The 13,989-nt window shown below is 37.6% G+C and overlaps 1 protein-coding gene across 1 annotated transcript in view; it reads right to left on the bottom strand.

Annotated features, from left to right (window-relative positions):
- The window catches only part of LOC129732010 (uncharacterized), a 79,444-nt gene that overhangs the window by 65,125 nt on the left and 330 nt on the right, over window positions 1-13,989 (bottom strand). The window contains exons 2-7 of the mRNA XM_055692459.1: window positions 13,772-13,888; window positions 12,939-13,446; window positions 12,579-12,862; window positions 12,396-12,525; window positions 12,150-12,332; window positions 11,946-12,017 (exon numbers count right to left, since the gene is read on the bottom strand). Coding sequence (XP_055548434.1) covers window positions 11,946-12,017; window positions 12,150-12,332; window positions 12,396-12,525; window positions 12,579-12,862; window positions 12,939-13,352 — 1,083 coding nt within the window. The 5' untranslated portion in view covers window positions 13,353-13,446; window positions 13,772-13,888. The remainder of the gene's footprint in view (window positions 1-11,945; window positions 12,018-12,149; window positions 12,333-12,395; window positions 12,526-12,578; window positions 12,863-12,938; window positions 13,447-13,771; window positions 13,889-13,989) is intronic.

Here is a 13,989-nt window from a genome sequence, read left to right as displayed (position 1 = left end):
TGGAGGGCCCCCCGAATATTCATAACTAATGGTTCTGTGCTAAGGCAGACCGCGTGACCGCGTTGATTACACTAAACTCAGTAATTTTACACGGCATTTTTATCACGCCTTTTTTGTACGGTTTCTCGAAATAACCATATTGGAATGTAAAATGGTGTTTTGAGAGGATTTTCAGTCTCTAGTTATAAAAATACACATGGGTGTGGGTGGTATGTTTATGCTCTGATTGATCGGAATCTGTGTTCAAAAGCACATTTTTGCCTTTCTCTTAGAAAGGTATAGCAATCACTGGAAAAACTGAAGGTATAAAAGTGGTCCCAATGGCCGAATGTCATATACTACTCAACTCAGTTCAACGAATCGAGCATTTTCTGCATATATGCATGCATAGGTGTATATGTTTGTGTGTGGGTGTGTACGTGTGTATGTGCACCTTTCTTTCGCACTCACTTTTCTCAGAGATGGTCTGACCGATTCTTTCGATCTTGGTGTCAAATAAAGGGTCTATTTGCCGCTTAGGTTGCTATTGAATTTCATTGTAATCAAACTTTTAGTTTTGGTGCTGCGTCAGAATGTGAAAATCGCTCTGATATCTCAGAAGCTATGAACATATTTGAATTCAAATAAATGAATTAATTTTGAACAGCATTGTCTTGACTGACAAGTTTCAGTATAATGCACTGCACTATTGGGTTGTGATGAACATCACTCTACCACTCATCTGCAACGGATTTTTATCACAGATACAGATAATATCATTTGGCTCCGCGATGAATGTTGATATTCATGTTGTAAGTGGCTCCGCCTTTTTTTTCAAGTTACATCTTTCTCTCAGTTCACGAGACACATACATATATTCCATTACAAAAATTTACGAGAAATGAATATTATCAAGTCGCTTCGCGATTTATGTTTCATATCTACGTTGTAATTAGCTCGGCCTTGTTTGCAAGTTACATCATTCTCTCAGTTTCGCGCGAGTCGTAAAGTCATTTATTTCGTATTAAGAATGTAAAGAATTTCGTGCCAACTGGACCAGTTGTTAGCAGCACCTTCTCAAAATTCAACGAAACTTTGTGAGTACGTGGGCCTTACTACCCTAGCAACTGCGTATATTATTATTTTTGAAAATTTATTTGTACTAACGTTTGCAACGGGCGATTTTTTTTGTGAGCCGGTATGTCTGAATAATTACATAAGACAGAGAAAAGTTGTCGGGGGCTGACTTCTAGGGAATTGTCTGAACTTCCATATAAAAATGATGAAAAATATGAACTTGCGATTCTACACTGAAAAAAAATATTTGAAAAGTTTGTTAAAATAGCCTTCTCCGATAAATAATATAACTGTCTAAAGTTATTTTGAAAAAATAAAACTGGCCAGTCTGAGGGAAAAAAAGTTTTTCTAACAAACATTTTTTTATGTTCGACGCAGTTTTACGTTTTTTGCATCTGAGACCAAAACCGTTTGGTGAAGACAAGAGTTAGAGAAAAGTTGTCAAGGGATGGTTTTTAGGAAATTGTCTAAATTTTCATCAAAATATTAAAAAAATAATAAATTTGGATATCCTGCACAGAATCATTCAATACATTTTTTTTTTAAATTTAGACAATTTTGTCAAAATAATGCTTCGACAACTCATTAGTGCTCATATTCATTTTTTCCTAAGAATTTTGAGCATCTAAATTGTCTAACTAAAATACTTATTTTGAAAAGAATCTGAGACTGTATTTTAAAAACCAATTTTTGTTTTCAAAATGATTTTTTTACAGTGTAGATTCTCAAATTCCATTTTGTCAATATGCTTAAGGGGTTATATACCTTTTTAGTTTTCAAAAAACCGAAAAATTTTTTATTGTATTATCTTCAAATACAACATCTTGAGCACAATTTCACAAATTTTCATAAAGATCCGAACAATAAGAAGAAAGTTAGAGCGATTTGCAGCGCGCCTCGCCACGGCCGCATAAGCTAAACTTGAAACTTCACACGCGATTATCTCAGAATAGTTATTTCCGAAAAATGACTTTGCCGTGATCCTGATTGCGGGAAAACTAATGAACCGATTTCCTTCATCTTTTTTTTTAATTTTCGTTATTAAATTCGCTTTTTAAAACATACAGTTACATTTTGCCGCAAAAAAATTTTTAATGCAATTTTTAGCGCTCAAAACGTGCATTTTTTTTGGGAAAAACGTTCCTTTTTGCACTGAAAACAAATTACTCATAAAAGCCATCGTTCAAGGACCCGACACACTTCTAAACTAATGAAATAATATGAGTTTTTTGATTTCGGTTGACCCGCTGAGTCTCTATTAGGATCATCGCAAGCCTCTGCAAAAAAAATAGCGTTTCGGGGAAACGGCCATCACTCCAGTAATAATTGGTGTATCTCAAAATCAAACGTATTTTTTGTTGTTGATAAACTGTACTTCCAGAAAAATACCCCTCTGATGCAATGAAAATGGAGCTATGCATTTAAAAATAGATTCAAACTTCCCTCATTTTTCTCGACCAAAAAGGTATATAACCCCTTCATGTACGAAAAATCAATGTCGCTTTTCGTGTTGGCAACCAGCGGAATCGGATCGATGGAACACTCTCAGTCACGCAACAATATAACACGCCATATCGTGTTGCTTCCTGAATTCGGCTAGTAAGGAAAACAATAAAATTCTTTTTGTTTCGGATGGAAACAGATAGCAGGAGTGCTGTACTCTCAGACAGGCAACAGTGTATCTTTTTGATGTAAAAAAATTTGTTTTGAGATCGAAATGCTGCTGTCAAGTCGAACTCGTCTTTATTAAGATGTTTTAAATATTTTGAATGGAGTGTCATACATTCTCTAAAACGAATCCAGCATTTCCAGCAGAACAGGTCAATTTTTGATTGAAATTGGATTAGTTTTATATATATACCGTTGTGAATGCACAGTATTATTGAATTGTGAACATCACGCTTATCATGACCACCACGTATATAGTTAAAGAGTTTGATGAATAAAAAGTTTCGTAGTCCTACGTGAAGCCTACGTGTGTGCGTATAGATGGTAATTCTTATACTTATTCTTATTTTGCAACATCACATGGTAAAGGCCCTTGTGACGCAATTAGTAGAACATTGAAAAAAAAAATAGAAACAAGAGTTTTTATAACTCTAGATTAGTAATTCAATTGGGTAGCAAAATAAATCGATCACGAGTAAGATCAGGATGCAAAGGTTTTGATAGTATATATGATAATCAATCCGAAATCTCATTCCAGGAACCCAAAAATATCATCCTTCTTTAGCAATATCTTAGTTTAGCTTAAAGTGACTGCACGTAGTAGTACGGAGAAGTCAACATCGACTCCGTGATTGATTAGAATGAGTAAAATTGCATTAGCTGTTAGTTAGCTGAACGGAGCTGGAATTTTTTTACCGACTATCTTCATTGCATAAGTTTTAGGGGCTCAATACTTGCAGGGTCAATAATGGTGATAAACCAAAAACTCTTGACGTTTTGAAACACCTTTGCTGAAATCCACAACTTTCACAGCGATTAGATTCGCGAGATAATTAAAGCTCAAAATACTCCAAACTTCATGCACACTAGTACCACGTAGCGACTGAATTCAAAATCAAAATTTGTACCAACTAATAGCTCTCAAGCGTTGAGAATCGAAATAGGTTAACTTGAAAATACTCAAAATTGCGTGCACACTAGCGCCGCGATGTGGCTGAGTCTCAAGCTATACTGTCCGCTGATCACAAAACCCTGATCTCTTGAACAACTTTGCTAAAGATCACATATCTCTAGGTAATCGCAACCGGTGGTGTAGTTCCATAAACCTGGATATTTCAAGTGATTTTGAAGTTGGTCAGCAACAGTAAGGCTGTTGGGGTCACGCACAAATGTGTGTGGTTTACTTGAAAGAAATACAAAAGTTATTGAGGTACACCAGGACAAGCTGAAACGCGGGGTAAGATAAGATTTTTTAGGTAAGTATAGCGTAAGTATAGCGCATAGTGACTTCAATATTTTGGTTTTGATAGTTGAAAGATGCGTTCAATGCATCTTTCAACTATCAAAATCAAGATATTGGAGTCACTATGCGATTGCCGTGCGTTTATTTATTTTCCGATCTTCTTTAATTCAGTGCAAGCGTTTTTACAAGACAGTTTTCTTTCATAAATTATTGTAGCAAAACTGATTGTAACTTGAACATTTTGTGTTGATTAAGTGTAATAATTTAAAAAAATTCGTACGGTCTCTGTGTCGGCAAGAACTTTCAACATTTCAGCTTGCCTTTTACACTTTCGCCTCTGGGGAAAGTTTAAACGATGATTCGATTTGACTGTTTTTACATCGGGACCGGTTATTATCATCTAGAATTCATTTTGGTCCGAATTCGCGTTAAAAAACTTTTGCGATATATATATTTAAAAACAGCAGGAAGCAATTAATAACCGCACACCCGCCGAGATTTATGTGGCACTACGTAAAAAGACATTTTCCTCACATGTGTCGTTTTTGCAAGGATAGTTTACTACCGATATGAATTTTTGGCTGCAGTTTTAGACGTGCTACTCGTTGACAATTTCTTCGTCCAGAAATTTTGTTTAGTAGGCAGTAATACCACTGGTGTTGCTATAAGCAAGTGTTCACTTTAATTGGCAAATTCAAAAACCGTCATCAATAACACTGGTGGTGGCACAAAAGCGTAAAGTTTCAAAAAAGGGTGGAGATTGCTCAGCATTCTTCATCGAAGAGGCTCCTTTGTTTGTCTGTGGCTTTGGCAAATGATGCACAGTTAACCTTCATTGAACCCTTGTGTGGAAAACCACAGGAATGAATATTGTTTTGATTTTTTTTCGAAAACTTCTCGATCAATTTTGATGAAACTTTTTGGCAATTCCTAAACCATCAATCTTACACAAAATACATTTTCTCCAAGGGAAAAATATTTTTGGTTGATGAGATATTTAAAAACTTACGTTGTTTACCCTGGTGTGTGGATTTCCACACATACAACATTCGAATTTATTTTGGTCAAGAAACAACTTAATTTTGCCCCAAACATATTTTTTCATTGAGTGCTTTCATACCTAAAGCTATAGGTACCAATTAATCCTGTTTCAAAAATCGAATAAGGTGTGTATGTGTGCGGAAGTATGTGTATGTGTGTTATATTCATTCTTACGACCAATTTATCTCGATTTTCTCAGCAATGGCGGAACCGATTCGATTGTTCTTAGTCGCGTTTGAAAGAGCTTAAAGTGTAGTTAGTTGATGGAAAATATCGTTTTGATCCGAAGGTTCATTCAAAAATGACGTAACAAAAGATGATCAATTTACTTGGGAACTGATAAACTAATTGATTTTTTTTCAACGGTTTGACTGATTTTAGAAATGTATAAAAGTGCATTCTTCTAATTCGCATCAAAACCAATTCAATCAAAAGGCTACGTGGGACATGTGTCAAAGTATGTGTTTATTTGTTTCATCCCAGTGTGAGTATTTCCACTCATATGGGTTACGAATACGCTAATGCTAAAAGTACCTATTTAGTGTTTGCACAGCCTGGTTGAGCAGTGTTCAACATTTACACAGTTTTATGTCTACTGCGAGACAAGTGTACTCGCACTTTTAGGTATATTGAAATAAATTTAGAATGGATCTCCCGAGATGGCTAACAAGCCAGTCGTCGTGGGTTCGAGTCTCGGCTCGGGAGAAACTGTTAGTGTTAGTAGGATCGTAGCGCTAGCCCCGCTATTGTCCTTTACACTAAACATTTGACTGCGAAGTCTGTGTATAATGAACGAATCGGAATGTAGCCCCAAGGCTTTGCTTACTTTGCTTAGCATAGATTTCAGAATATTCTTACGAACATTCCTAGCACCAAATTGCTTCATTTGGTCAAACCGATGTTAGGATTTTTTTTTGTTCAATTGCTAACACAGCATGTTTAATTGGTCTCATATCATGTAAACACGTTTTGTTTTGTACAGACTTCCTGAAATCTCGCTCGCACAAAGAAGAGACAGTGTGCTTTGCGCTACAAGTCTCGTTTCTCATTCAGTCGCTTCGTGCTGTGTGCAGCGTGCGAGCGAGAAAACTTACCATTCGTACGAGCCATGTCTCGTCGCATGGGAATTTTTATTGCGACGTACACGAAGATATCTCGTCTCTCAACTTAACGAGTGCGGTGCATGAGCGTCGCGTACTTGAGACAGCTTGCGTGCAAATTCTCGTGAGCTCGTCTCGCGAGCTTGCCTCGCATGTTGCTTTGCGCTAATGTTGCGAGAAGGAAATTGATTTTGCGCAGAAGGAAACAGGCAGGGGATTTTATGTTTTTTTCATTTACGGTGTTATAGCAGCATGCATCAAAACACCGTTAGAATTATCAATGATATAACCTAGTTCATTTATTTATCAATTCAAAATTCTATGATTAATTCATCCGACTTTTGTTAACATGAATTAAGAACGTTTTGTTACTATACTTATTATGCTAACGGTACGAAAATGCACCGGATGCAGAGTGTTACGTTGGTTAACAGAAGTGTTCCTTTCGTCGGTTTAGATGTCATTGACTATCTTATGATAGAACTTTGTTTTGTAGTTCTAAGGATAAAAAATGTGGTTTGAAATTACAACATAAGTTTTTCGGGAGTTAAAAATAGTAAAACCATTGAAATTGTTTATATTTTCTAGTACATGTTGATGTTTGATAGAATTTTCGAATTGAGTACACTAAAGTCGCTTTTTATGCGGGGGATACATGCCGCGTAAAAAACCGCGTAAATTCCAGAATCCGCGTAAAAAAACCCGCGTAAATTCTGCAATCCGAGTGAAGAGGAACCGAAATCCGCAAGAAAAAAAATACCGCGTAAATTCCGGAATCCACGTAAAAAACCGCGTAAAAGCGACCTTAGTGTATAGATATTGCAAATCAGGTTCTGAAGGTTCGTGATAATCTGATCGTAGTAATATAGTTTTGTGAATTCTTCAAGGGTCTGACGGCATATATCGTATGTAGGTACGGTAGGAAGCCTATACACCAGAGTAGTGAAACTGTATATTAGAGAAATGACAAAGCACTCACCGTTGAGGAAACTGTACACATCAAAACGGGCGAGCTGTATAATTTTGCATTGCCGTTATCCGTTTTGATGTTGACAATTGCCTTAACGGTGAGTGTCTCTCTGGTGTAGGCAGCCTATACACCAGAGAGACGCAGAGACACTCACCGTTAAGGCAACTGTCAACATCAAAACGGATAACGGCAATGCAAAATTATACAGCTCGCCCGTTTTGATGTTGACAGTTTCCTCAACGGTGAGTGCTTTGTCATTTCTCTAATATACAGTTTCACTAAGGTACAGTACGGGCGTCTCGCTCAGTTCGTAAAGCGATAAGACAACGTGTGGTGCGCCGCAGTCTCTTACCGAAGAAAAAAAAAAAGAAAAGAAACCTCTCGTCGTTTCAGCGCGTGTACAGGAAGTCTGTGTACACGAGAAAGTCTCACGAGCTGTAGCGCACGAGCTGTATCAAGTATGTACAGTACGGGCGTCTCGCTCAGTTCGTAGTGCGATGAAACATCGCCTTGCGCATCGCAATCCGAACCGAAAGAGAAGCGAAAGAGCAACCTGCAAATTGCATGTGACGTGTCTCGTCTCGTCGCACATGCATGGAAATTCTACGAGCGAGAGAAAGATTTCTCTCGTCGCTTGAAATAAAAGCGCGTGCTCGGGAAGTCTGGTTTTGTAACTTTTGCATGAACCATCGGATCAAACAAATGTCCGAAGATGACCTAATGGCCTCCAACTTCAAGCCCTTCCAATTGCAGCCAAAAAAATCAAATCAATACATCCATTACTGAGATAATCCAATGTATTTTTCAAGATTGTTTTTGTACACTACGCATAATATCATTCAATTAGTTACCTCCAAGATACAGCAATGTACTAGGCGTTTCCACAAGTTTTGTTTTGTTTTTTTTTTTCAACGTACCTTTGGAAATTATCATTTAATTTTGAGTATATTTTTGAATATAAATCTACCCTCCAAATCCTAACAAACGCATCTAGCACCAAAAGGACTCAAATCAGTCAAACCGCTGAAAGAAAAAATCGGTTAGTTTATCAGTTACTATACAAGCTGACCATATTTTGTTACGTCATTTCTGAATGAACCTTCGGATCAAAACGATATTTTTCGTCAAATAACTAGACTATTATCTCTTTCAAACGCGACTAAGAACAATCGAATCGGTTCAGCCGATGCTGAGAAAATCGAGATATTATGGTCGTAAGAATGAAAATATACACACATACACATACTTCCGCACACATACATACCTCATTCGATTTTTGAAACAGGATTATTTGGTACCTAGAGCTTCAGGTATGTATGCATTCAATAAAAAAATATAAGTTTGGGGCAAAATTAAGTTGTTTCTTGTCCAAAACAAATCAGAATGTTGTATGTGTGGAAAACCACACTCCAGGGTTAACAACGTAAGCTTTTTTAGGATGCAATGAAGGTTACGTAACTCAGCTCAACGTAATAGAAATTCAAAGTTACAGTAACATAAACAAGCAACACGTCGAAATTCATTTCGTGTAGAAATCATATCAGTTCATCCCAGCACGAATTCTTCCGAAACAATCAGTAAAAAGTTATTTACTGATTCACATCGACTTGTACCTATAGGAACTATGGATAATGGTACAAAGATTGACGCAATGTACACCGACATTAAGGCTGCATTTGACACATTGAATCAGGACATACTCTTTGCTGAATTATCTCGACTAGTGTCAAATAGGATGTGCAATTGGCTTCGTTTATATCTCAACATTTCTGTTCATGAAAATTGGTCCAAATGAATCAGCATTTTTTCCACATTGTTCTGGCGTGCCTCAAGGAAGCAATTTATGACTTCTGTTTTTTTTTCCTTTCGATGCCACACAGGCTCGCTTTCGATGCCACACAGGCGACATTTATCATCATCAAGTTTGCCTATCTTCTTGAGATGATACTTACTCGGACAGTGCCCTGTAATAAGACCTGTGAATGTCCTCGAGTCTTTCTTATTTAATCTGAGCAGCACGAGGCTCTTCTCGCGATTTGGCTCTATGAATCTTTTCGATTGTCGTAATCCGCTTATGACATCCCAATTTGCTTTGTTGGTCGCTTTTTCCCATTCACCGAGTTCAGCTTTCAGAGCGCTCGGGGAGACCCCACAGAAAGGTTCTGGGCCAACAAAGTTAGTAGATGACCCTTGTCTGGCTAGTAAGTCGGCCTTCTCGTTTCCTTCGATTCCCCAATGACCAGGAACCCAGTATAAGTTCACCTGGTTTTTCATAGCTAACTTTCGGAGCGACAGGATGCATTCCCACACTAGTTTAGAGTAGCAGAAAGGAGAATTCAGGGCTTTAAGTGCTGTCTGACAATCACAGAAAATGCATATATTTGCGTGTCGATAATTTCTTTCCAGACACGCAATCGTGCATTCTATTATCGCGTATATTTCCGCCTGGAATACTGTTGGCCAGTGTCCCATGGGAAAAAAATTAATAATTCCTGGTCCTGTGAATCCCGCACCCGCAAAACCATTTATTTTAGAACCGTCTGTGTAGAAGCAAAGTGAACCATCCCGAGTTGTGGGTCCACCTTGTTGCCAACTTTCTCGTTCTATCTCTACTGTTCTGTAAGGAATTTCGAAATTTGGTTTCCTCTCCAGCCAATCCCCCTTACTTTTTATTAGATTGTTTATTTGAAAATCTTTCAGTATTTTCAGGTGTCCTGTTAGATCTCCTTCTTTTAGGTTGCACTGTCGAGCACTTTTTTCCGCTTCTAGTTGAACCACCTGATGAAGTGGAAGAAGGTGAAGTATTGCATCTAGGGCTTTTGATGGAGTGCTTCTCATAGCTCCACAAATCGATGCACAGACCAATCTTTGGATTTTACCTAGCTTAGCTTGAGTGGATGTTTTAGTGGTTTTGGGCCACCAAACTAACGAGGCGTAGGTTATTCTGGGTATGGTTATTGTTTAATATATCCAGTGTATCATGCTGGGTTTGAGACCCCAGCTTTTTCCAATGGCTCTGCTGCATACCCATAGGGCGTTTGTAGCCTTGCTAATTGTTTGTTCTATTTGAGTGTTCCAGTTTAGTTTCTGGTCAAGTATGATTCCCAAATATTTGATCTCAGTGGAAAGCATTATATCGGTGTCTTCCAATCGCAATTTAGGAATAATGTATTTTCTTTTTCGAGTGAAAGGAACAATAGTTGTTTTGGATGGATTTACACTCAACCCTTCTCGTCTACACCATTGAGCTGTGAGATTAAGTGCAGTTTGCATTCTATCAGAAATAACGCAATCGTGCTTCCCCCTAACTAAAATCACTACGTCGTCTGCAAAACCTATCACTTCGAAGCCGTTTTCCGACAGGCTCCGAAGAAGATCGTCTACGATTAATGACCATAACAGGGGAGATAATATCCCTCCTTGAGGGCATCCTTTCTTAGTTTTTCTTGTTAGGGACGTCCCACCGAGTTTAGCTGTTATTTCACGAGTTATTAGCATGGCATGAATCCACTTTATTGTGTTGGTGTGCCTTTCCATTGCCATTTTCATTGAGTTGTGAGACGCATTATCAAATGCTCCTTCAATATCAAGAAAGGCTGCCAGGGAAATTTCCTTGGCATGGATGGATTTTTCGATTTTTCCCACTAACATATGTAGCGCGTCAGTAGTTGATACGTTGTTTTGGTAAGCAAGTTGATATTTGCTTAATGGATTGGATTTCATATATACTGTTTCAGGACTTTTGTTATTTACACTCTCCTTAACCCTCCTACAAAATAGATGGAAACTGCTTAAAATAGGTTCGGGGTGATTGGAATAGTTTCCCTCGATTGGTAACTTCAATTGAATATTGTTAAAGTTTGCTAACTTAGTTTTACAATCAGAAAACAAGTTCTGACACAGAAAAAAATAGAGAACAGATTGGTATACTACTGTTTGAGTTTCACCCAACACATTCCGAGTATATCGTCTGAATACACAGGCGGTTCTCAAAGCTGCTTAGAATATGTTCCCTACCCTAGATCGTTTTGAATATTTCGTATACTTCGCTCCGTGGAAACTTTCCGCAGACGTAAACAAGCCGAAGATTTCAATGATTCCACATGTTTGCGAGCCTCATTTTGTTCTGTATTGAGACCAATCCTGGATTATGCAGCTGTTGTGTGGTGTCCCTATGAAGCGGGTTGGAGTTTGGATAAATTTGTTAGGCATGCTGGTCATAAAATGAAAGTGCAGCTGTTTTCTGAAGGTGAAAAACCCTATTGTAATGTGTATAAGGAAACATATTTATCTTACAGTTAACAATGTTGTAGTAAAATTTTTATTTTTTATTGCGGTAAAGAATATCATTTTTGGATCTATAACTACATCAGTGCATAGTTTATGAAAAACTAAAACACAAATAAATTCAAAAATTATTTTTCTACCATATTCTGAAAAGTTTGAAGATTTTATAGTCGATACTTGAGTAAAGATCGAAGTTTTTGAGATACAATTTTGAAAATGAGAGCATTACGGCTTTTTGAAAAATAACGCCCAGGTCAAACTGCTTTTAATTTTTGTAAAAAAACTCATGATTTGAATTTTGTGTCATTTATTTGAAATTTGTATATTACATTGCTGGCGGATTTCAAAAATGTCAAAAACATCAACAAATGACAGAAATTTGAAATATGTCATATTTATCAAAAATTACAAATTTAACAATTGAAAGGATCAATAGCAATATTTCTTATCGTAAGATGGAAGTTTCAACCCAATTTAGGATTTCCATGCGGAATAGTGACACGAATAATAGTTCCCTTGTTTGTAATTCAAATTGAACATTGGTAAATTATTCAGCGTGGTTTGAAAACATTCTGCTCACCTGCTCAATGGCGTTCACTGACAGTGGAGTTTCATTAATAGTTCGGTGCACCAAAACAGCCATCCGAGTTCCCTAGCATCATCGTGGTGTCATCGAAAAGTCATAAGGGTTGAATAGATGCAAATACCCATTGCATTAAAAATGCTTTTGAATATTTAACTAGTTTTCACAGGCAGTAAGTCCATTCAAAGTAGCAAAACTTACCTCGGTACGAACATCACTACCCAGTTTCATAATTGGAATAATATGCAATGAGAAGAGACAGTCCGATACGCAATAGAATAATGTTACGAAAAGAACGTTGATCGATGGACGGGACATAAGCGCTCCGATCGCAAACATACTGAAGATGTTAAACAACATGTACGTGAAGCAAGCGAATACTACCTACCGGAAAACATATTTTTTTACCTTTATTTACTCTTCAGAAGAAAAAAGTTTCCTACATACCAGAGAGCTGAATGTGTTGCAGAAAAGTTCCACGGCATCTGTAAGTGCGTCATGACAAACCGCGACACACTTTAAGTATCTGTGCACTACCTCATCGTTGAGCGATTCAGTTTGCTGATTAAAATGGGTACTAAGTATTTGAAAAGTTAGAAATGTGATTTTCTATCGAAATTTCGAACTCACCATACGAATTCATTAAGTTTTCTGTATCGGGATCGGAACGCCAATAAACCTCCGATGAATGTCACCAGAGAGCAAACCTGAACCGAAAATAAAGCATCAGCGTACCAAACTGCCATTGGATTGTAAAACTTGAGCCACAGATCTGATATGTGATCCATGAAAAGCTTCGTCAGTACCCATTGAGTTACAAAAGTGATTGTTGTACAAATTATTGATCCGAGAATCAGCAGAACCGAGCCCAGATGCTGCTGGCGATGATTTACTCCGGCGGACAAATGTTCCAACTGTGTATAGGTGTGTGTGTTTGTAGAAAATGGTCAATCAGAAGAAAGATGCAAATGCAGCTTACAGCAATCTTACCAAATCGTCCGTGAATTCGAGCAAGCGCAACGTTCGCATAATTTTGGCCTTGGAGAAGGCCACCAAGAGCTGAACCGAGCAGAGGACCGCCGCCTGGACAAAGTACAGAGTGATAGTGAAGCAAATCATAATCTTCGACACTGGCATCTCTAGTGTGGCGTAGATCCAGTCGGTAAAGTACATGTGTCCGATGTAGAGCTGCCATCCGATGAGGAAAAGCACGTCACCCGGGTGCATCACGAGGTCAACTAGCAGTGGCCGAGGCTCCCCCAATGCCGGCGTGGTTGGTGGCGTTTCGGAACGCAGCACCAGCGTAAATGGCATGAAGCCAAACCATTTCATGCAACGACATAACGGTTGGATAGTTTGGGATACGTTCTCGATATTATACCAATATTTCAATAAAAATGTCATTTTAAATCAAATCTGTTTTGTGTTTTTGTGTGTGCACTTGCAGTTTGCGGTTAAATCGTTTTGTATTTTGGTCGAATAGTTGATAGCGGAATGGCTGTAAAAAAATGAGAGAATAAAATAAACATATTTATTTGCGGATTGTTTGTGGTATCGCGTTGTTTTCCAATTGTTGGTTGCTCACTTCGGCGTGAACATAAAATTCTATTTTGATTCAACAACTATGATGACAGGGTTATAGAGATTTTTATTTGAATAAAGGTTAAGCAAACACCAGATGCATCGATCCGGATTTATTTTTCCTTATATTAAACACAAACTCCGTAGCCAATTGTTAACATTTTTCGACTTGACAATTTACATTTCATAATAACAAACTCGAGAAATTCCTGTATACTACACAAAACCAAATAATTACATACCTAATGACTCAACGTTCACTTCACAAAAGTTAATAATTGTAATGCCACTAAGCATAAAAATTTTTTACCTCAAATTCCACATTGGCGCAATTAGAGTTGACTAATTAAGGGTATTTCCTAGGTAAACATTTGATAAAGAATACTAATGATTAAACGATGATAATCACTGAAGAATATCAAAATATTTAACAATTGTTCCTCTTTTGCCACAAATTTTA

The sequence above is a fragment of the Wyeomyia smithii genome, chromosome 3 (assembly GCF_029784165.1).
Source record: "Wyeomyia smithii strain HCP4-BCI-WySm-NY-G18 chromosome 3, ASM2978416v1, whole genome shotgun sequence".
NCBI lineage: Eukaryota > Metazoa > Arthropoda > Insecta > Diptera > Culicidae > Wyeomyia > Wyeomyia smithii.
This window is presented reverse-complemented; position numbering and strand designations above follow the sequence as displayed.